Raw genomic sequence first — 24,121 nt, forward strand, 5'->3', positions numbered from 1 at the left:
TTGCATTAGTTATTCAAGGCCGATGTTTTTTACGCTTTTTAAAATTGTAACTAGTAAGTTCATCGTTAGGTAAAACATACTTGAAGGTATAACTTTTTGTTGTAATTTGAGTTGGACAAACCTCATATGGCTTTAGCCATTTACTTCAGAAGATGTTGATGTGTTTAGTGAGTCTCTAAAAAAGAAAACAAGTAATTTGGTAATAACTGGATCCATTCGTACCTTTTACCATTATATTGACATTTGTCTCTTGAAAACAAATTTAAGTTTCACTTTAACGAAAAACTACATTTTTACACTAAAAAGTCAATTCTAGTACTATTCACTTTACCCTTTATTTTGTCCTTATCATTAAAACTCAAAATTTTCAAACCATTTTTATTAGTTTTCTTAAAAATAAAACAAATCACCTAACAACATCTTTTCACAAACCAAGAACTGTGAGATTGGTCCTTTGATTGTGCGAGAACAGAAAAACCGTTCCATACAAGCCTCTTTTTTCATGTTTTCTCTAAAAGTATGGTGAAAAATTGCAATCATAACAATTTTCCTAATCCTCCCATCCCGAAAGGGAAGGACGTGAAACTCCTTTTCCTTTTTGCAATGATTAGAAGGTTGGATCTAACCGTAAGAAGAATCTTTGGCTAATAAATTACCCGTCTCAGTTATGAATCTATGATTGTCTCACAAGGTTTTTGTGGTCAATGGCGCCATTTCATATCTTTTATCTCAAAACCATATAGTCAACTCAGATTGGATCAACACAAACAGAAGCCCAACTCAAAAAGATAAATGAGGCCCACGACAAACTCGAGACGAACACTCCCAGTAGATCCGACCCGATCCAATACTAATCGGATGAAAACCCAAGCTCCGCAATTGGGCCACTTATATGTAGTTCACACTCAGCGCCACCCCGAGAGCTTCCGTTTAGTTTTAGGGTTTCATTCGCCGTAAACCCCAGAAGGCCACTGAAGATCTGACCAACCCGAAAATGGTATACTCCAAACCCTAATTTCATCTCCTTCTTCTCGAATCGTGTGCTCTAATCGGCTATTTTTCAATTGTATGTATGTATGTATGCATGCCTGAGGCCTGTATTTGCTGATTTTTCATTCGTTGGTGTGAAATGTAGATTATCAGATAATCTGTGGGCTTGAAAATTGATTTAATTAATTTAAAATATAGTGTTTGTTCGTTTTAATTTGTATGATTAAGCTAATCTCTTTTGATGTTTATATTTGATGAATGTATGTCTCTGTGTGTAAGTAATAGTGGGATTAGTGAGGTGTCTCGGTGAAAAAAGAGATTAGTGGATGAAATAATAATTTCTTAAGGGCTATGTTGGAAACCAGTTGCTGAGAATTTGTTTTCCGAAAGGCGGAATACCAGGATTAATTACGATGTGGGAGACCCCCGGAAATGTGTATTTATTCACGATGTGGGAGGCTGCTAGGTGCTCACTGTGTTCGAAGATTTTTGAATTATGAATTTTAATTCATTTGTTCATCCAATTAAATAGAATTCAAATGTTTGTTTCCGCAGCTTTCTGTTGCGATTTTTTGTTACAAAGATTCGTAAATGTAATGACTTCAATCATTCACAGAACGCATGTTTTGGATGGCACTTGGGTTGTCTCATTTGCGAAATGTGATTTGTTTTCACACCATTAAACTTTGGGACATGACCAGAATCATTGCTACTTTTTGTTTGGTATCATTTGTTATAATTCACTTATATTCTTTTGTCTTGCAGGCCCCGAAGAGAGGTGTGAAACCGGCAGCACTTGCCAAGAAGAAAACTGTATGTTCTATCACTCTTGAATCTTTCATTTGTTTATGAAGTTGTAACTTATAAAAATTTGGATGTAACTTGTGTGTTACTGAATATTTTCTCCAATTTCTGTCTTTAGGAGAAGGTTGTGAACCCACTATTTGAGAAGCGTACCAAACAGTTTGGTATTGGTGGGGCTTTGCCTCCTAAGAGAGATCTGCACCGATTTGTTAAGTGGCCCAAGGTTGTTCGTATCCAGAGGAAGAAGAGGATCCTTAAGCAACGTTTGAAGGTCCCACCAGCACTTAACCAGTTCACCAAGACTCTGGACAAGAACCTAGGTATGACCCAGCCATTATGATTGCTTGTTGCTTGAGTAATGTAATAGTCTAGGATTTTTTTTAGTTGATTGGTTTGATCAAGTAAGTAGATATGTAAATTCTTAAGATTTCTATAAAATGTATTGTTGGGTCGATGAACATACCTTCACTTCCTACTGCTTACGCCTCTAGGACTGAAAAATGCTTTCCAACACTCCCGGTTTTCTACCTGTATGCCCCCTTATCACGATTCTTGGTGAACATCCTGTTGCGTATCTGATTACTATAGTACACGTTAGTGTTGATGGTTGAGTCGTCGCTCTACAATTACTGATTTTAGTGCTTCCGCTATAACTATTCCATTCGTGTTCTTTGTATGCTCTGATAATAAGAAACTTAGAAGGTGGAGTTGTAGAGGAGGTCTCAAGTATTAAATGATTTTTACTACTGTTTTCAAACCATATCGTTTTGTGGATAAACTCTTACACCACGGACAATTCTGCTTGCAGCTACAAGTCTCTTCAAGTTGCTTCTGAAGTATAGGCCCGAAGACAAAGCTGCAAAGAGGGAACGTCTTCTGAAAAGAGCTCAAGAGGAATCTGAAGGAAAAACTGTTGAGGCAAAGAAGCCTATTGTTCTGAAATATGGACTTAACCATGTCACCTACCTGATTGAGCAGGTTGTTAATACATCATATATATTACTTTGTTCCTTCTAGGTTTCAATGAGTGAACCTTGACATACGTCATAAGTTATGATAACTAATGAGATGTTTTCCTGTGCTTGATGTCTTCCTTGCAGAACAAGGCTCAGCTTGTTGTTATTGCTCACGATGTGGACCCTATCGAGTTGGTTGTATGGCTTCCTGCCTTGTGCAGGAAGATGGAGATCCCATACTGCATTGTGAAGGGGAAATCCCGTCTTGGAGCAGTATAGATCTGTAGTTTTGTCTGTTATTTTTCATCAAAAACATGATTGTATGTCATGCGGAAGATATTGATGTGTCTACTTCTTTGCTGACAGCTTCTCCACAAGAAAACTGCTGCTGCACTTTGTTTGACCACCGTTAAGAATGAGGATAAGCTTGAGTTCAGCAAAATTCTGGAGGCCATCAAGGCATGCTAAAAGATTGATTTTTTATTTTTTTTGCTTTGTTTAACAAATTTATCCGTCACAATGTGGATATACTTCTCATGAATGTTACTTTTATGTGATCTAGGCCAACTTCAACGATAAGTACGAGGAGTTGAGAAAGAAGTGGGGAGGCGGTATCATGGGTGCCAAATCACAGGCCAAGACCAAGGCGAAGGAGAAGCTCTTAGCAAAGGAAGCCGCACAGAGGTTGAACTAAGAGTATCTTCCAGCGTGGAGGGTGCTCGTCATTTGGTTGTCGGTTGTTCTTTCGAAACTAGTCTGTTCGCCCCCTATTATCATTTACAGATCAACTTCAACTTTGTATCACTCTGGTTAGAGTGTGGATGTGTTTTTTGATAGACCTTGTAGTATCTATTGTTTGTCTGCCTTTGAATCCTTGACCAATAGTTATTGGACTTAATACTTTAGCATCCAGAGTTGGTGTTATGCGACGGGTGAGAAATAACCCGTTGTACAATTTAGAGAAAATTGTAACAATGATTCTTCAACTTTAACTTAAAATTAAAGTAATGGTTATTCAACTAAAAAACCATGATAATTGGTTAATTAACTCGTGAAAATGTGCAACGATGGTTTTTGTTGTTAATTTTGTCAGAACTTCTGTCAAAATGAGTTAGATTGGCAAAATCATTGTTACAATTGGATTAAAGTTAAGAGACCATTAGAGAAATAATGTAAAAGTTGAGGAACTATTTCTGTAATTGGATTGAAGTTGAGAGACTATTGTTACAATCTCTAATTTGGTTTTCCATATTTACTCTTGATTCAACTTCATATGATATGACTCGTTTTCATAGAAGTTCTAACGAAGTTAAAGAAATGACCCAACTGCACATTTTGATAAGTTAAGAAAGTAATGAATCACCAGACAATTTCTTTAACTGAAGTTAAAATTAAGGGGCATTGCCACAATTACATCTTTAAACATAAATTAAAAGGTTCTTTAGCTATAAATAATTGCAACTCTTATTTCCTAGATAAAAACTCACCCAATTATAAACATTCAAATAAAATGCAAATTTGAAAAAGCCTACCTAATAGAAAAGTAATTGACCTATTATTACAAAATATTTACAACTTGTGGCACAATATTCAAATCAAATCAATAAATATTATTGCTTACCTTAATTATAATGAATAAATAATTATTGCACATACTATTACCCTTATTTATATATATTTATATACATAAATACATTCAAAAGTATATCATGCTACTAAAAGTTCAATATACATATAATTTACTTATATGTATATGGTACTACTATACGTTCAAATATATATATGCGCAGTACTAACATATATGTTAAAAAATTATTATATGTAATTAATTTACCTATTTGTAAATTTATGATTAGCAAATAATAGATTTTGTAGGTAAATTAGTATTAAATAAAATAATATTGCTTTATTATGTAGGTAAATTATTTTGCATGTACTTTTCATATACTGGGTTTGTTTAGTATGTAGGTAAATTATTTTTCATGTATTTTACATAGATAGGGTAAATTATTTTGTGACACGCCCTAACCCAGAATGTCCACTAGGACCCCGAATTGAGCCGTGCTGTGGCGGTTCGAGGCCACAAAATTTGACGGTTCTCACGATGCTCTGGCTACCCTTTTTTATTTTTCCGGCAAAACGGCAAAGCGATGGCCGATGCCACCACTTGGGCTTTGTAGCCCATCATCCCAGGAGCAAAACCCAACCAACCTTGACCCCATTGGACCACCATAGACGACGAATTGACCCTAGGAAGCTTTAGGCACCCACTCACTTCGTGGGTAAAATTGACCATCTTCCATCCACTTTTGGACTTCGTGGCAGGTGAGGATCGTTCGTGATGTCTCGATATTCATGCTTAGGAGTTGTAGCGCGGACCTAAGGTGAGTGGGTCTTTTCCCTTCTATCGTATATCTATATATAGATAAGATTGACATCTCCACAAACGTTTATAAATTAAATATTTCATATAATTTTTGTGAATGCTTTGGAGGACTAGTACGAAGTACGAATAGCTTGATCCCAATTTAGGGTGCGTAGGCAGTTTAACGAAACCTGTAAGCCTTATATGTATATTATCATCTCTACCTAGCACAAGGCCTTTTAGGAGCTCACTGGCTTCGAGTTTCGTAGGAACTCCGAAGTTAAGCGAGTTGGCACGAGAGCAATCCCAGGATGGGTGACCCACTGGGAAGGTCTCATGTGAGTTCCCAAAAACAAAACTGTGAGGGCGTGGTCGGGGCCCAAAGCGGACAATATCGTGTTATGGTGGAGTAGAGTCTGGGATGTGATGGAGGCCTGGGTCGGGATGTGTCATTTTGAGCAATCTAACATTTTAAAATTTTAATAGTAGGTGCACTAGTTGAATCAAATAACATTTTTATAGGTAAATTATTTTGCATGAAAATTTACATATATTAGTCTTTATATATATATATATATGTGTGTGTGTGTGTGAGAAATAATTTACCTACATTAATATGTAAAATATAATTTTAGTGACTTAATTAAGCATGTCATACATTAGACATGTTTTATTGTTATTACATATTATACAATGAATTTATAACAAATGTTTTTTTAGTAAAATTATTAATTCTCCCTTATAATTCACATGTCATTAATTTGTACATCAAACATTCAAATAGGGATATTTTAGGCATCCAAAAAATTTTAAATGTGTTAAGTCAAACATAATTAATGAATTTGCTGATGTGGAACTTGGTAAATGAATTTTATTCGAGTAAAAAACTTATATCAGATTTTATGTGAAGAAAATTAAGGAGGCAGATTGTCTGCCATGTTGTTTGGGTGCCCTTCACATCCGCTCCTATTTTATGTGGTCACAGTTAAGTTACATCAACATTTTATATTGATTTTTTTATATAGATAATAAGACAAAAAGTAATAAGAATATAAAATGTTAACGTGTCTTAACCGTGACCGCACAAATAGAAGGGGATGTGAAGGGCATGCACTCTGCCTCTGAAAATTAAGCTTTAGGGGCTAAAGTTATATTTTCAGTAAATTAAATTTGTATTAATATGTTTTATCTGTCACGTGATGTCACGTGGACTCTCAAGGTCCTGATCACGTATAATCCGTACATAACACAACTTACGCCCACAGCCGCAGGATATACCGCGAGCCAGAATCTGATTGGTCCGTGACCTCAAGGCCTCGCGAATCTCTGACCAAGCCACTGATCGAAGCACAGACTATTGAGATTTAGAGAGAGAGAGAAATCATTCGGACCCAACTCGGCTCGGCTCAATTACCTGGTCCGAAGTTATGGAACCTGCTCCACACGACCCGGGTTCTAATCCGCTCCGACCTGACGAACCAGAGCTCGACCTCTACTCCATCCCACGCCACTCTAGTAAGTCCCCCACCGCTCCCCACCTTTTCCTCTTTTCAAAAACCCTAGCATTATCCCCAATTCAAAACCCTAATTGCTAATTGCTCCTCCCGTTGGAACAATCTCCGCGTTTGGTCGCCTGGGTCTGTTTAAATTTGATGAAATTGTTGTTTAATGTATGTGACTGAGAAAAAGGTCTGAGCTTTTCTTTGATTTGTTTGTTGTCAGGCTGGTTTTTGTGGGATGAGATTCATGAAAATGAGAGAATTGCATTGAAAGAGTATTTTGATGGGAGCTCGATATCTAGGACTCCGAAAACGTACAAGGAATACAGGGATTTTATCATTAATAAGTATAGAGAGGATCCTTCTAGGAAGCTCACATTCACTGAGGTTAGGAAGTCGCTTGTGGGTGATGTTAGTTTGCTTCATAAGGTGTTTAATTTCTTGGAGAAGTGGGGGTTGATTAATTTCGGTGTGAATTCTGGTGGCGGAGGGGGTTTTGTGGCCGGGGGTGAGGAGAGGTGTAAGGTGAAGGTTGAGGATGGAGTCCCCAATGGGATCCGAGTGGCTGAAATGCCGAATTCCATTAAACCCATTTTGCCAGTTTCAGGTCAAGGTAAAGTTGGGGAGGTTGGGGGTGGTGGAGGTGTGAGGAGAATTGGGTTTCCTCCATTGGCATCATATTCTAATGTTTTTGGTGATGTGAAGAAGGAGGTGTTGGTTTGTGGAAACTGTGGTGGGCATTGCGATTCTGGATATTACAAGTATAGCAAGGTATTTTTCGTTCAATTTTCTGTAATAAATTTGCCCCTAGCTTTCTGTTCTGAAACTTAATAATTTCTATATCTGTTTGAATTACTATATTGGCAGGGAGATTTTCTAATTTGTGCAAAGTGTTTTGAAAATGGAAACTATGGGGAAAACAGATATAGGGATGACTTCACGTTACATGAGGCAGTTGAGAAGAGCGGTACTCATGGAGCTGAGTGGACTGAATCAGAAACCCTATTACTTTTAGAATCTGTTTTCAAGCATGGGGATGATTGGGACCTTGTTGCTCAAAATGTTCAGACCAAGACCAAATTTGATTGTGTCGCTAAGCTCATTGATCTGCCCTTTGGGGAGCTTGTGTTGGGTTCTGCCTATAGAAAAGGCAATTCTAGTGACTTTAGTGCTAATTTGGACTGTTCAAAGCAAGTTCAGTTATCTTCATCTGAGTGTCAAGAGACTATAATAACCAACGGTCAGTTGCATGAGCAGACGGATGACAGCAAGCAGAACGGAGACACTTTAAATGAAGGCCCCCCTTTGAAAAGACAATGCATTGCTTCTCTTTCGGATGCTAGTAGTTCACTGATTAAACAGGTAGCTAACTTCCCAGCGTAATAAATAAAGTTTAGACTAAAATGGTTATGAGGGATCTGGTTAAGTTGCGAATGCTTCGGCATATCTTGGCTGGAAACATGTATATACAATTATACATGCACGCATCAATGAGGAAAGAGAAATGTGGAGATTGATTTCATTATTTTGCTTCTTTGACCTTTTTTTATAACAGTTATTTCGTATTATCGTTATCATATGCTAAGTATGGCGTTTTATTCTATTACGAAATATTAATGTTGTTTCATTAGGTAGCTGCCATATCAACCATGGTTGGTCCACAAATTACAGCTGCTGCAGCTGATGCTGCCGTAAATGTGCTTTGTGAGGAAACCTCATGTTCAAGGGAGATATTTGATGCTGATGACGATTCTCTTACTAATGGCTTGTGGTCTCCTGCTAAAAACTGTGAGACAGAGAGGTTATCCATCTACTGGAATGTGCTTTTCCAATTTATGCTCCAGATATAGTTATTTTTGTTGTTGTATTATGTTTGGTATTGCAGTTCTGAAATTTCCTGTTTCTTATCAATTTCAGCGACCAAGATGGGGATTCGGAAATGCAGGAAAAGGCAACCGAATCAGGTACTTGCAGTAAAGCCAATTATACGACATGATTTTTACAGTTTACTACAATCAATTTGGAATAATGACTAATGGAGAAGTTTATACTGTCAATAGTTTTACATATTTTGCTTAACTAGTGTTAGTATTTCGTGATTGTTGTCTTCAGTCCTAACCATCTCTATTTGAATTTGCGTTTTTATACTTCTCAGAGAGTCAGGATGCACTCTTCAGAAAAGATGACATACCTCCAAGTTTGCAACTTCGAGCTGCCATTGGAACAGCTCTTGGAGCAGCTGCCGCACACTCAAAATTATTGGCTGATCAGGAGGATAGAGAGATTGAATATCTGATGGCAACCATAATTGGGACACAGGTATTTTGTAGTTTTGTTTTCTTCTAGTTTGGCTTCCTTGACTTTATCTCTGTATTCATCGTAGTTTTTCTCCCCATTTGCTGCAATTCTTGCTGCTTATAAACCTATTCCTTTCCCCTTTTTTGTCATGAATGTTTATGTAGATGAAAAAGTTGCACTTCAAACTGAATTACTTTGAAGATCTCGAGCAGATCATGAAGAAGGAACACGCTCAAATTGAAGATGTAGAAGATTTTCTCGTCCAAGAACGGATTAATGTCTTGCAAAGAACATTTGACTCCGGTGTACCTAGATGGATGGGTCATCCCTCAATAAAATCTTGAAATGCTTTTTGTATTATTAAATGTAGAGTAGAGTAGATTAGAGCAGGATGTTTCCTTTGTATCTTTAAGTGATTTCTAATTCTTGCTGATGAGGTTGGCAAATTAGGGTTGAGGAGCAGAACAACTTTGTATCAATTAGGATCTTTTCATTTCTTCAAATGCTAATGTTCTAAGATTCAATGCAATTCCATTATCTTGCCTCTTCTGTGGTGTTTCAGAAATGACTATAGGCGGGACGTTTCAAGTTAGAGATGTCAAACGAGCCCGTTTTTGCTCGCGTTTTAACGGTAAGTGCTGACCGGTAGTTGAACTGGATATTAAGTCAACTATGTATTGTCATGTGTATTACATTGATGCCTATGCCCGCCCTATGGTTTTGGTGTTGAAAACCTCCATTTTATTACAGTTCGGTCCAGTGTTCGTCGTAGCTGGGAAAGTCGAGTACCAGAAAATCATACCAGAGATTTTATTTTGAATGACTAGGATATCACTTTGATGAGATCCTCAGATGCTGTTTTGAATGATGAGGACATCAAAGTGGTTAATAAGGTCGATCTGAGTGATTTTAATCGCATTCAAACCCTTTGTCATGTTATTATTGCTCAAGGCACCCTAGAAAACAACTTGAGTTTATCTCGACACCCCTTAACTGATATGGCAGTTTAAGACGAGAAAGGTGGTCCGCTCGACTTGTTCTCGAGAAGTCTATGAACAAAGGAAACTAGGCAAATATTTGCAATTTTCTTCTATTGTACGTATTACTGAGTGGTCCAGAAAATCAACGGTTGTATCTTGTATAGAGATCGAATGAATCTTTGCAAATGTGACATCTTGCATAAAACTCGTATTAATGAGTGAGATATATCAAGGTTAAATCTTGCATAAAACAAGTATAATGTTTGCAATGCAATTAAAACTACAAGGTCGATCAAGTCTTTTCTCACGTAAAATCTTGATGAGGGAAAAATAGATGGATGGATACCATTAAAGAAAAAAAGGCAAGAGTCTTTCGGCCTCAAAAGAACGGCATTTTTAACATACCATATTTTAATATTTGTCACAACAGTTCGCACACTGTCCTAACCAACTGGCATAACCAACATTTACTTTGCTATAAACCTACAACTATTCTTTGCTACTAAAGACCATCAATAAAAAAGCAGTTCAAACCTCCTCCTCTCATTAACCCTTGCAATGAAATCATCAGCTCTTTGGTTTAATTTCTGATCTTCGTCAGGTAAATTGAGCTCATCATCTTCATCTATATCCTCTTTCACCTCCACTACTTCCTCACTTCCTCCAACCAATCCTTTCTCTTCCACAGCTTCTAATAAATCTCCACAAGGACCACAAGTCCGCTTTTGCACTACCCCTTCTCCAACCAAAAGAGTGTTCAAGGTATTGTCTTCCCTTTCTTGGTGGGCTGAAGAGCTGTGGTGGCTTTGGACCCTCTTCATACTTTCATATTGGTCACCTATATTTGATGGACTAGTCCGTGTGGAAAAGATTTTGGATTGTCCCACAAGGGCAACGACAATGAGATTCCCTAGAATGAACACAAACTTGGAGCTCAAGAACACTGAACTGATTTTCGGGACGCAAACGAAGACAAAAACCTTCGTGGAAGAATATACAGGGGGAAGCCACAGAGAGCAAAAACAAAATAAACTGCAAGTTATTGCTGTCAAAAAATAAAGGAAGAAATTGCTCAAAGGATGATGATGGTGTTTCTTGTATTTGTGGGTTGCTTGGAACTTCAATAACTTGATTGGATCCATTTGGAGGTTATATATTCTACCAAAAACAAGGCTGGAGTAAGAGGTAATTCTAATGAGGAAGAGCTAGCTCAAAAGCCAGTCTCAGAAAAATTGAGGGAGGTCTTTCATCTGCCTGACCATAATATATTTGCAAACACTGGTTTATATAACGGTGAGATGGGGTTAATTTGGTAATTTAGATTCATCGTACTCTTACTTTATATTTTACTTTATATGGTAAAATGTAAAGGATCTCAAAGGATTGAGATCTTTTTGACTGAGTAATCTGGAATATTCAATTTAAATTATGCGATTAGCACATCCTACTAGCCCACCTTACACGTAATTTCTCTCTTCAATGCCCATATATATATATATATATATATATATATATATATGTCTCTTGAACACTTCAAATTACCTGATCCGTGGATTCTACAGTGTGAAATCCAGAGAAAATCTCAATCCCATTGTTAAAAGGCTTTTTACCCAAAATGATCCCTGAAATTTGTATAACAAATCACTTTGATCCATGATATTGAAAATCAATAAAAATGGTCCCTGAGATTGTCCACCATACATTATTTTGGTCATTCCGTTAAAAACTCAGTTAAAGTGTTCCGAAGCTATTGGCCTTAAATTTGGGCAATTTTCAAAGCTTCGTAACTCGATCGTTTCTTGTCAAAATTTGACCCATAATATATCAAAATGAAGATAGGAAAGTGCAGAACAAGATTATACATATTTGGAAGGCCAATGGTTTCCGGAGATGGCCTGAAAAGTGACTGGTCCGTGGGAAAATTGAAAAACTCGCCGGAAATTGGATGAACTTTAAACGTTCATAACTTCTTCAATACTGAACGAAATTGAGTGATTCAAAAACGAAAATCATACTTTTGAACGAAAAAAGAAGAAGAGAATGGTACCTTTCTTGATGGCTAATTCGCAGTGGTTTGGCCGGAAAACAGCTCGAAAGTGGCTAACTCGAGACCAAGTCAGCCACTTTCGAGCCGTTTTCTGGTCAAACCACAGCGATTTAGCCATCAAGAAAGGTACCATTCTCTTCGCCTCGTCGAGAAGTATAGTTTTTGTTTTTGAATCACTCAAGTTCATTGAGTATTGAAGAAGTTATGAACGTTTAAAATTTATCCAATTTCCGGCAAGTTTTCCAGTTTTCCCACGGACCAGTCACCTGTCAGGCTATTTTACGGCCAACTCCAAAAACCGTTGGGCTTCCAAATACGTATAATCTTGTTGTACACTTTCTTATCTTCATTTTGATATATTATGGGTCGAATTTGGTTAAGAAACGATTGAGTTATGAAGCTTTGAAAATTGCCCAAACTTTCGGCCAAGAGCTCCCGGATACTTAATGGAGTTTATAACGGAATGACCAAAATAATGGATGGTGGACAATCTGACCATTTCTATTGATTTTCAATCTCAGGGACCAAAGTGATGTGTTATGCAAATCTCAGGGATCATTTTTGCCAAAAAAACCTTGTTAAAAGTTATGTGGAGGTTGATTGGTGTTTATTGGTTTCCTTTGTTTTTCAGGCTAAGCTAACTTTGCTTTTCCCCCTGCTTGCAAATTTTTAATAAAAACTAAAAAGTAACAAAATCTTACAACTATTCTTTTAGGTTAATCAATTTATCAGAGGATTTATATGCTCCCAATACAGAAAAACCTGCGACTGAAGAAATCTTATTCTGTCATCAGACACAGTCAGTAAGAGAGATCAAATTCATGCAATTCAACATGACATCAATAGCAGCTAGATTAACGGGTTTTTACTTTTTAATTAATAAACCTCGACGGCATGAGAAGAATAGTAAGAGCTATAAAGCTTGTTTAATTAAGGTTTTTTTTTTCTGTGCAATGAGTCTGCATGTTTAACCTTTAAGGCCTTTGAGATCAGCTCCACGTAAAAAGCATATGAATAATTGTATCATTTCCTTCTTTTCCTGGATGCTGGATAACTTGGATTAAACGCTTTGTTGGCTTTACCTCTCATAAATCCTCAACTAGATGGGACATTGTTGAGTGGAACCAAAAAGGAAACCCATCAGCGGAGAACATATGCCATGCCACAAGTTTTGCTGTATCTTATATTTTTTATGACTACAGGCCTGAGATATTTAGATAAATAATTATATATATTCGGTGAAATTCAAGAATCTTAGCGGAAGGATGTAGAAACGTTATTTAAATCTAGTAGTTTTTGTTTGAAAGTGAATTTATTCATTGAAAATAACTCTGTTAGGTAATGAAGGAGGCACGCTGCTTATTAGATATGTATGTGGAAGATCTTGTTTCATTTTATATGAAATGTATAGGTAGCTAATTGAGCACATATCTCATTTTACGTTGGTGGATATATGATATGAAACCCCTTGAAGATCTCTTTTTTCCCTTCCACTTTGCTTCCATTTCTGAATATTATTTAAAACAATGCTTGGATACTCAAAGATGAGTAGAACTTTTATTCAAAATTCTTCGTGTTCAAATCACAAAGCTTTGTACTTATGACCAGAATCGTTCATATTATGAATAACTCTGTAAAGATATCTCTACAAAAAATGAATTGAAAATATGGTTTCGTTTAATCAATCTATTGTAGTAAATACATAGACGGTTCGTTATACTTTACCGATTTCATTAATCTGTTTTTGTACAATTTGATAACTAAACAACATTTTTTATAGTTGATTTTTGCAAAGGCGGTCTTTGTAGAGTGATTTATAATATGAACAGTTCTGATCATAAACATAAAGTTTTATAAATGGCAATAAACGGATTTGAGTAGAAACTCTTACTCATCATTCGAGTAGCCAAATATTATTCTATTATTTATCAAACAACATGATATGTAATAAAAGAGTATTAAGTACATGCATTAGTTTTTTTTAATAGCCCAACTTGGTGTCTTAAAGTTGATGCTAACGCTTTCTAACTTAAAAAACACTTGAATATGGGGATTTCTTACTTCTTGGCGCCTAAAGAACCGAAAGATTTTATGTATTGGGTGCATTTTTGCTACCCGTATTCTATCTCCTGTATATGTTACTCATACACGAGATTAAATTTTCTGCATTTAAAATAGGTGTGGCCTCTCTATGGTCCAAATTATTAACTGACACGTATTTATAAACTTAACTTTTCTTAACTTTGTTGGCATAAACTTAATATGTGTCAATCAATGATTGAGATTAAAAAAAAAGCTCGCCTACTTTGGATACAGAATATTTGGTCTCCTCATAGTACACTTACAGCCTGTCACGTGGCCTCTTACTTAACCAGAGTTAAATTAAAAAATAAACTAAACATAAAAAATAAAAATAAATAAATAAATTCCAACAGTCACTCAACTTAATAACACCAACCCTGTTGGCCTCAATTTGTCGGCGACTACCACCTCATATCCTTGCCGCCGGCCAACCATTCTCTTCAGGCGCACTCTCTCTCTCCTTCCCCTCTCACATCTACGACTGAAATAGTTGTGCCTTGATTGGTGCGATTCAAATGTATTAAATGATCTGGATGCATAAATTTTTGGATGTATTTTTCTTTATGAATTATGCGACAGATTCCAAAGAATGTCAAAGACAAGAAAGCCATGAGGCTAAGCCACAGAGAAGAATCCATGAAAGGTGGTGGTGAGGTGGGTGTTTGTCGCCGTTGTTGGGGTTGGGGGATGATTGGTGACAGTGACAAAGTCGGAAATTGCCTGGGCAAGGCCGAAGCTACATAGGCGCAAAGAGGAGCCTCTCTGGTCGGTCGAATCTAGGCGGAATTAAGCGGAGCTAGGCGGGGCTACGCGGGGTAAAACTGGTTTATATAAAGAACGGAATTTGAAAAGCTTAGTTGCAGAACAGTGGATGCAACACGTGAAAATGATGAAGATGCAATGTGTAGAAATATCACACGTTCACCTTCTCGCCAGCCGCTGTTCTGCAACTAAACTTATTCAGATTCTATTCTTCACATAAACCAGGTTATCCCCGCCTAATTCCACCTAGATCCAACCGACCAAAGAGGTGGTTGCTCGCTTCTGGATTACTTTTCTGGCGAGAGAAGGGACAGCCGCCCCTCCTTGCGCATCTGTAGCTTCGCCCTTGGTTGGTGGTAGCTATTGAGTCGAAGAGAGAAAGAGACGAAGACACTGTGTTTCATGAGGTTGGGTTGAGGCTGTTGGTTTTCTTAATATTTTTGTTTGTATCATTTATTTTCTAAATTTTTACAATAAAAATTATATCCATGTTAATCCTGTTTAAATGAAAGGACACGTGACATGCTTAATAGGTGAGTCCCATTTCATCAAAGTCATAAACTAATCATATATTGCACACTAATTAATGATCAGTAATTACAGATGAAGAAGGAACACAAGAGCATCAAAGTCATCAACTTCAGAAGTTGAACATGGGTAGGGTTAAAAAGTCGAGTAAAAGAGAAAGCAAAGGTTGAAGAAGTTCCACTCAATGCACCCATCCACACCAGTCAACTAGGGAAATTAGATTGCTTTCTCTGCCTTTCTCAATAAGCCTCCTGCTCCCCCTAGCCATCAACCAAATCAAGGATTAATTAGCATAAATAATAGTAAAAATCAATCTCAAAAGGTGTAAAAAAGAAGAAAAAAAAGGCACAGCTGGGAATTAAAATAAAAATTCAATTTTCTCACTCCATATCTTTTTATGGGTTTTAAATTGAATAAATCAAACGAGAATCAACGAATGAAATATTACGAAGCTTGGAATTAAGCACTCACATTCTTGGGGGTCAGGAACTGCATAAACTTCTTCTTTGCTTTGCCAGTGGGGGATGTCTTGCCGGATTTGGGATGGTCTTTCAACCCTCCATACTTTCTGACTTGATCTCTCACATATCTCTCATACAAGAAAGCTGCCCCCTTGAACTGTGGCAGCACCATCCATGCCACAAACACAAGCTTCACATCATACCAAATTGGTAACCTACAAAAATTCCATCCCCAACAAACTTAATATGTGGTATCTAATCTTGAGTTAAACTTTCTTGATTTGTTCTTACCACTCAAGAGCTGGTCGGAGCACCATCTCCATGAGAGTGAGGAAAGAGTAAATAACCCAATAAGCAAGCCACTGCTCATCATCTAGTTTGGATGTGCTCTCTATTGCTACCACTGATGCATATCTACAAATCATACACACACACACACACACACACACACACATACATGCACGTTATAACAAAAACCAAAACTTAAGAACAACTTCTTCTTCGTCCCCTTATTGGGGTTCATCAAATTAATCAAAAGAAATAAACTTCAAGAGAGAGACAGAGAGAGATGAGCTGCTTACAAAGGGTAAAGCAACGTCAACGCTGGCCTGCAGAAGTTGTCAAGAAAATAGCGGGTCACAGAACTGCTCGTACCAAAAGAAGAAACACAAATTAACACAAGCAAGAAATTATGAAGTTTTACCCAGCAAGTGTGTGAAGTTGGGTAAGAAAGGTCCAAGCTTTTCCCATTTTTTCTTTGTGGGTTCCAACAAAAACACCAAGAAGTTGAAAACTGGAGCTAAAAACAAAAGAGGGGTTTGACTGGATTGGTTGCAGTAAAACGAGTCAGTGAGAAAAACGGTTTATTCAGTTCAGAAATCCAGAGTTAGTTGAAACGAAGACAACTGGTTCTGCATTTATATACGATGGTAGGAAGGGGACACGTGGCAAGAGAAGAGCTAGTATCGGGTCCTGCCTTAAGCGTGTAGAGTTAGTGCACCGCCAAGAAAGAGATCATCTTCGGATCTATTCTTTCAAATTTCAAGAATTAAGTAATTTAAATCTTTGAAATTTGATTTAACGATTAAAAATTATTATAATTTTAAAATTTTTTTATTAACTTATCTGTTTTTAACTGTTGAATTTAATTTCAAAAACTCGAGTCACTTGTTTTTTTGGGTTATGAAGAGAAAAATCCGATCAAGATCTCTTTCCCGCCGCCCAGTCCAGTGCGGTCAGGTTAGTCAGGTGCGTGCGTGGCTGGAGGCCGTGGGGCTCTGCCATTACATCAAATGACAAATGGCTTTGTTCTTTGCTCCAGACACAAGCCACGTGGTGGTGTTTTGTGGGTTTTCCGTAGTTTAATCGAGGTCGGTCACACGTGCCGGAGGATGAGGATCCAAATCTAATCAAGTGTTAAAAAGGACATATTTTCCCCCCTTTTTTTCAGGGCCGGTTGAGACTTGAGACGGATCAATCCAAGGTGGGGTCATGATTATATTTATATTAGAATTATAGAGAAGCCAAGGTCCATCGATGATCATTATTGTGTCCCGATGTCGGTCGTCAATCGAGAAATTGGTTCCATACCAGTGTTAATGTGTTATCGCCCTTTTACATTGGATCGGGAAATATATATTTCAAATAGAAAAACATACTCTGACTTTAAAACAAAAAATTTCTTAAAAATTATTGTTATTCGTATACTTTATATTAATTTTTGTTATTTGATCATTTTTAATTTATTCGATATGACGTATAAAAATTAAAAAAAAGATGTGAAGAAAGTAAAAAAAATATGCAGATAACAACACAGCTCTTCTAAAAATTCAGCACCACGTATTTTAGGTCTAATACCAAAAGCTCTAATTTGCTACATTTATGGGTCGAATTCATATGATCTTTAGACATTATTCAACATCATGGCATTATCTTCAACCATCTTGAGGTGTTGGAAAAACTTGATCGAAACATCAAACCAACACAAGTGACCCTCTATCACAATAGTGGAGAAGAGTGTTGTTTTTGCACTATGGCGTGAATTCGAACCCCGTCAATTTCTTAATCTAACATCTAATCTAACATATTTATCGTTTGACACTAAAAAAAAAAATGTCAAACCAACAACTTGGGAGCTGATTAAAGGACAACAAAGTATTCTCCTGCGAACCCATCGCTTCTCCTTGAGGATGCTTAATTTGAACTTGATACATAAATGAGAAACGTGAACATGAAGGCTTTCATTTATTCCCATATGGAGGTCCAACAATCAACAAGCTTAGTGAAGCCTTCTCTCAAAAGACACCAATAAATGATGTCGAATTACACCATGGCAGCCTTACCTTACCCAATAATGTGGGTTAACTCTTAATTGGGGTTTTGATGCCCAACTTGTGTCACTATTGCAATTGAGCTTTATTGACGTGAAAATTTTATTACTTGACCGAAAGCATCTCCATAAAAGTCAGATACTCTTCATGCCTAAAATTGGAAGACAGATTACCAACACAACGATTTAAAAGGCTTATTATTTAGAGGCATACCTTTTTTCTAGCATATCATGATAGCAAGACCAAATTAAACAACATGATTGGTGGTAGAGTTATTAATCCAAAATTACTATTGTCCAATTAATATATTATTAATAACTCCCTTGTAAACATGCACAAAAACACCATTCAAAACATTAGCGTGCAAGCCACTGGTGCAAACCTCCCCATTTCTCCCCCACCCATAGAAGTGGTTGACCTAAAAATTTCAAGCACAATATGTACCCCTTTTAGCTTCATTCTTTGTTCTAAATTGTATAACTAGATCTCCTATTCCTTCCAATTAGTGGTTGCACCTAATACTAATATTTGGCAATTTTTTCTTTGATCTTCCACAAGACAACAAGTGCTAAAAGCTTCGCCACCCTCCTTTATCAAACTTGAACTTTGTTGGGTTTATTTGTTTCCAAAATATCTGATAACCCAAATGAGCGCTTAGAGATTATTATGGCATCAATGGCAGCAAGAACTAATAATATCGCCACACTACGCCTCCCTGGGGACGTGTTCAAGGTGGGGAAGAAGAATGAGACGGGGACGAAATTAGGGTGTTATCCTTCAAGGCATGTAGCAATGATCACGAGAAAAAATGGAAACTTTGTGGTGAGGGCCGGTGCCGGTGGAACTCCTAGAAGCGTGGAGACAATCAATGGGAAGGTCAATGGTGTTCATGTGGGAGAGGCTAAATTATTTGGAAACAAGAATAGTATAGAGCTGATTAATGGTGACGGCGGTTCACCTCCTCATTCCTCTTTGCATGGAAAGTTTGTGGAGGAGAGATTTGTTTATAGGCAGACCTTTGTTATTAGGTCTTATGAGATTGGACCTGACAAAACTGCCACCATGGAAACCCTAATGAATCTCCTTCAGGTGCTTTTTTATTTTTTATTTTTTATTTTTAAGCTTTTGATTTAAAGGAACAAAAAGTTTACCTATTATTCAAATAATGAAATTTTGTCCTTAATTAGGGGATATTAATCATGAATTATTTGGATTTATATGTACTTTCATTGCACTTAGTAACCTTTATATATATGGTTTATGGGGGCAGGAGACAGCTCTAAATCATGTGACAAGTTCCGGCCTTGCCGGAAATGGATTTGGGGCTACCCGTGAGATGAGCATCCGGAAGCTCATTTGGGTCGTCACACGGATCCACATTCAAGTACATAGATATAGCTCCTGGTATGTGACTAATAATGATAAAATGGACTAAAAAAAAAAGTGGTTCCTCTACGTTACTCATATGCCTGTATTGTAGAAATATGAATACAACTTTAAGCTTAACTGAACTTTATGTGTACAAGTTCAAACCTCTAACACAGGCCATGTGCAAAAAATGCTATGTGACAGGGGAGATGTGGTCGAAATCGATACTTGGGTGGATGCAGCAGGCAAAAACGGAATGCGAAGAGATTGGATTATCCGAGACTACCAAACTCAAGAAATCATTACCAGAGCTACAAGGTCTGTCATCTTTTACTTACTGTAATTGAACCAATTATATTAACGTTTTATTCCAAGTTTAAATATCTTCTAATCACCTGATTTCGTACATTATCCTCATGCAGCACCTGGGTGATCATGAACAGAGAGACAAGAAGGCTGTCCAAGATACCTGACCAAGTGAGGCAAGAGGTGTTACCATTCTACCTAAACAGATTTGCAATTGCTACAGAGAAAAATGACAGCGAGAAAATCGACAAGCTCAACGACGATACTGCAGAGAGGATCACGTCAGGTTTAGCAGTAAGTAGAAATATTAGGTCAACAAACTTTTGAGTTTACGTTTCATTTCATACAATAATTGGTTAATATAATAGTTTTTTTTTTTATATTAATTAACTCCTTCTTTGCCTGCAATTAATCCAGCCAAGATGGAGTGACATGGATGCCAACCAGCATGTTAACAATGTGAAGTACATTGGATGGATTTTAGAGGTATTTCACTAGACTAATGCACAAATCTTGAAAGCACCGAAAAAGAAGTTAAATAACACAAGCTAGTGGATGATGTTCTCATGCGAAACTTGCCTAGCCAAACAAATGCTTATGTTGTCAGATTGTGAATCTGGGTCACATATTCAGAAAAGAATCCACTTGATCAATGGTTCAGATTCCTAGTATGGAGTCTTGATAGAAAGTCCGGCAACAGAACATTTTTGCATCTTTACCTTAGCTACATTGTTACATACATAATGAGTGTTACTAACACACACTTAATTTGGGTTTTCATGAGCAGAGTGTGCCCATCAATGTGTTAGGAGATTATGATCTCACAAGCATGACATTGGAGTATAGACGTGAATGTAGGCAATCAAATTTGCTAGAGTCCCTAACAAGTACAACATCAAGTTTGGCTGATGACTCCAACTTCAAGAACAACTCCATCAATCGTAGACCAGACCTAGAATACACACACCTTCTTCGGATGCAGGCCGATAAGGTGGAGATAATACGAGCACGAACGGAATGGAATAGGAAACAAAAGCATAAACTGCATTGACCTCAATATTTGCAGCAGTTTCAGTTTGTTACCCCCCCACATCAATTTGTTTTCAAGCTTTTTGGCTTCCCATCTGGGTTTCCTTGATTTTTATCACTTTTTTTCTTTGGCGTGTTGTATTATACTATTATTCATCAGGCTGGAACAATATTTTACAAGTGCACTACATGTTTGACAGGTGCAGTGCTTACAGGGTTTTGTGCTTTGATAAATTATATAGGCCTTATGGGGTAAGATATTTGTTTGTATGTTTATGAGAAGCCTTAAATATTGAAGGGACATCAATGGATATAAGGCCCTAATCTGAATCTGATTAGTCAAGACAACCATTCGAGTTGAGCACAGAACCAACTCAATGGTAAGGCCCAAATCTCCCATCTCACTTCCTTGCAAGGTTTGGGTTTAGCCCAACGACTACTTAAAACAAATGATTAAAATAAAACCTAAAACAACATACTATTAGTAATATAGCCCTAATTATATACATTCTTTCTGTTCGGACAGGAATTTCGCTGGGAAGGATCCCTGGCGAGAGCACACAGCTCCCCGAGGAGTTGGCACTTTGGTTGTTTGTCGGGCTCCTGCTTGTTGAGAGGCTGACAAGAGGAGAACAGAGTTAGTTCTGAAAGGTGCCCTTGTGGGGCCTTAGGTGTAGGCCTTGAGGCTCACAATTAAAACTAACTAAGTGCTTAGGCGTGCCACTGTCATCTCAGTATGGCAGAGGTAGAACAAGTGTGTTTAAGTCGATTATTTGCGCCCCAAGTTATTTTGACTTCTTGTTATCAAAGGATTGTCGTAGATGAGTTAAGTCTACATTAAGTTATTTTCTGTGCCTTGAGATCAAGGACTTTTAGTTCATTATCTTGTATGCTTTAAAGGGTGGGAATCCAGATCTGACTAAGTCATCAGTTCGATCCTCATTTTGGCTTTTATGATAGTAAAACCACTAAGTGAACCAGATCTGAAGACCAATGGAACTTTTGATCACCAACTGACTGGAAATAACTTGAATATATACTGGAGAGTACATCATAATACCAGATCTACTAATTGAAAGATGAAACAAAGAGAGTCGGGCAAGATTTCACCTTGTCGGGCAAGGTCGAACATTTTGCAATCTCTTTTCTTTATGATTACAGAGGGTTGTGTGTTTAAAAGGGATGGATGGTAAACAAGTTTGCATGAGAGAATCGATACTACGCCACTAGGGGTGATAGCAGAGCTTTAAACTAGACAAAAGATGGCTTTTGTAGGGAATGATCCTGAAAAGGATTGAAATCTGGGCTAATTACAGCTTTGAGATGCAAATCTAGCTTGAGAGCAGAGTTTGTATGTTTGTTTGTTCGATTGGTTGAGTGTCCTTGTCTCTGGGGCTTCTTCCTCCTTTTATAGACATTTTATCTTGACTGTTACAAGCTTTGCCCAAAAGCATTTCAGTGAATCATCACCTTTTTTACATGTTCTGCCATTAGAAAGTGTTTTTGGGCTGAGAGTAGGTTGATTTCCATCGGTTGTCACTTCTCTTGTAAGCACATAACCTTTTCATTAATGAGGGGTCGCCATATTGTCTTGAGATGGATGGCTGGTGCTGGGTCTCGGGCGAGTTCCTTCACTTTAGCTCTTTTGCACTTCCATTCCTTGAAGTCCAAAGTTCCCAAACACTTTCTTTATTTCTTTTTTCTATGAAACGGGTTGAACATGTACGGTGAGTATATTTTTCTTTTACTCGAGTAATGGTCTACAGTAATTAATTTAAATTAAGTGAATTTGACATGAGTGCATATGAAGGAGCCTATTGTTGTAGTAAATTTGTCTTAACCCTAATATGGCTATAAATTGAGTTCTGTTCTGGTTATCTTTGGGGCGTGCAAGAGTTTAACCTAACTCAACCTGGAAAATTATCGGGTTTGAGTTGGTTGGTTGTTTTTTATTTTTATTTTATTTATTTTTTTATTTTTTGTTGTTGTGGGAAATTATCGGGTTTGAGTTGGTTGGTTTTTTTTTTTTTTTTTTTTGGTTGTGGGACTAGTTTTGACCTATTTTCAACTCGCCTAATCGAGTTAAAGCTCGTGTTGGGTTCGGCCGGGTTACCAAACCTATGTTACACCGCTAATCTGCAGTTGTTTCAATTGACGAAACAAAATGGTTTCTTTGATGAAGTATATATGACGGGTAACGCAGACCAACCAACCAGGCAATCCCAAAACTTCAAAAGAAAAAGAAGGGTGGAAGAGGAACATGAGATGGAAAAACAAGGTCAAGTAGTACTTCCAGTCGAGCAAAACCATTTTTCTTTTATGTTTCTCCAACTTTTGCACAACAAAAACCCTTTTTGCGAGCCAACCTCAAAAACCCTCCAACCAAATTTTCTTGATTCGTCAACAGAAATCTCTGGAGTCTTTCTGTTGACAATAAGACTACTCGATCAAACTTTACAATCAATAAGTGCCAAGCAAATAAAATTCTGATATTTTTGCAGCTAAGCAACATGTGTATGTGAATATCCCTATATTTTGTAACATGTGATGACCAAAGAATGATTAGAGAATTAATATTACCTCAATAATGTTCCCCACCATCATCTTTATATATATGTTTGGAATATCGATAACATTAAACAATTGATCAAATCGTACATTATATTCCATTTGTGGAGGGTTTGATTTCAGGATTATTATTTTACATGCAAGTTTTTAACCTTTTTCGAGCAAGTTGTTCGTGGAAGTGGGCATACAGTTCTGGAGTCGGCAACCGTTTAAAATATTTTAACAACGGACATATATTACGATATTAAACAAAACACTTAAAAAATATAGTATTTTGCCAATCTTATATTTCTCACTTTTTCTCCAATGGACCCACTATTTAAATAATTTAATGGAAACTTTCTATCCGGTTCTTAGTTGGTAGAATTATTTAACTGATACCTTGTTGAATTTTCGTTTCTGATTAAGGTTTTTGGATTTTGTACACATCAGCATTTTTTACTATTTACAAAGTTTCAATCATAGAGTATTAGTAATCAAAGACTTTGATCAGAAGCTAAAATTCAACAAGGTTTCATTCATAAAGTATTGGTAATCAGGGACTGGATTCCAATTTCTCCTAATTTAATTGGGTTACCTTCTCTGTTGCATTAGATTTTTTTGTAGTCTGATAACCGATGCTCAACTTTGCTCAAAACGTTAACTTTTTCTTTGAGGAGAGTGGACGAGGAAAGCAGGAATCTTGATCGAAGAGGGCCAAGTGTTCATGCACAAGTTTTAGATCGTGGATGTTTTTGCCGAGTTTGTT

General features: G+C 37.1%; 4 protein-coding genes across 5 annotated transcripts; 3 read left to right on the plus strand and 1 right to left on the minus strand.

Moving 5' to 3' along the window:
• Positions 1-883: 883 nt before the first annotated feature.
• Positions 884-3,777, plus strand: LOC137710334 (large ribosomal subunit protein eL8y-like). The gene is made up of 7 exons (XM_068449282.1): positions 884-997; positions 1,756-1,803; positions 1,913-2,114; positions 2,603-2,772; positions 2,895-3,023; positions 3,117-3,209; positions 3,313-3,777. The coding sequence occupies exons 1-7, from the start codon at positions 995-997 to the stop codon at positions 3,442-3,444; spliced, it is 777 nt and encodes a 258-aa protein (XP_068305383.1). The 5' UTR covers positions 884-994; the 3' UTR covers positions 3,445-3,777.
• A 2,723-nt stretch (positions 3,778-6,500) lies between these two features.
• LOC137710736 (SWI/SNF complex subunit SWI3A-like) lies at positions 6,501-9,441 on the plus strand. The gene is made up of 7 exons (XM_068449844.1): positions 6,501-6,630; positions 6,838-7,385; positions 7,482-7,976; positions 8,246-8,415; positions 8,532-8,578; positions 8,770-8,933; positions 9,077-9,441. The coding sequence occupies exons 1-7, from the start codon at positions 6,543-6,545 to the stop codon at positions 9,254-9,256; spliced, it is 1,692 nt and encodes a 563-aa protein (XP_068305945.1). The 5' UTR covers positions 6,501-6,542; the 3' UTR covers positions 9,257-9,441.
• A 5,893-nt stretch (positions 9,442-15,334) lies between these two features.
• Positions 15,335-16,643, minus strand: LOC137710737 (HVA22-like protein e). 2 transcript variants are annotated; one of them, XM_068449846.1, is made up of 5 exons: positions 16,476-16,643; positions 16,354-16,380; positions 16,064-16,186; positions 15,783-15,987; positions 15,335-15,562 (listed from the first exon to the last, which is right to left on the minus strand). In XM_068449846.1, exons 1-5 carry the CDS (start codon positions 16,520-16,522, stop codon positions 15,551-15,553), a joined length of 414 nt encoding a protein of 137 aa, XP_068305947.1. In that variant the 5' UTR covers positions 16,523-16,643; the 3' UTR covers positions 15,335-15,550. The 2 variants fall into 2 exon arrangements, with proteins under 2 accessions (XP_068305947.1, XP_068305946.1); XM_068449845.1 differs by having other exon boundaries at positions 15,335-15,571.
• Positions 16,644-18,469: 1,826 nt separating this feature from the next.
• LOC137711702 (palmitoyl-acyl carrier protein thioesterase, chloroplastic-like) lies at positions 18,470-21,165 on the plus strand. The gene is made up of 6 exons (XM_068450964.1): positions 18,470-19,191; positions 19,373-19,506; positions 19,675-19,788; positions 19,893-20,070; positions 20,194-20,262; positions 20,564-21,165. The coding sequence occupies exons 1-6, from the start codon at positions 18,769-18,771 to the stop codon at positions 20,825-20,827; spliced, it is 1,182 nt and encodes a 393-aa protein (XP_068307065.1). The 5' UTR covers positions 18,470-18,768; the 3' UTR covers positions 20,828-21,165.
• The last annotated feature ends 2,956 nt before the right edge of the window (positions 21,166-24,121 follow it).

Source organism: Pyrus communis, chromosome 12 (genome assembly GCF_963583255.1).
Source record: "Pyrus communis chromosome 12, drPyrComm1.1, whole genome shotgun sequence".
Taxonomy (NCBI): Eukaryota; Viridiplantae; Streptophyta; class Magnoliopsida; order Rosales; family Rosaceae; genus Pyrus; species Pyrus communis.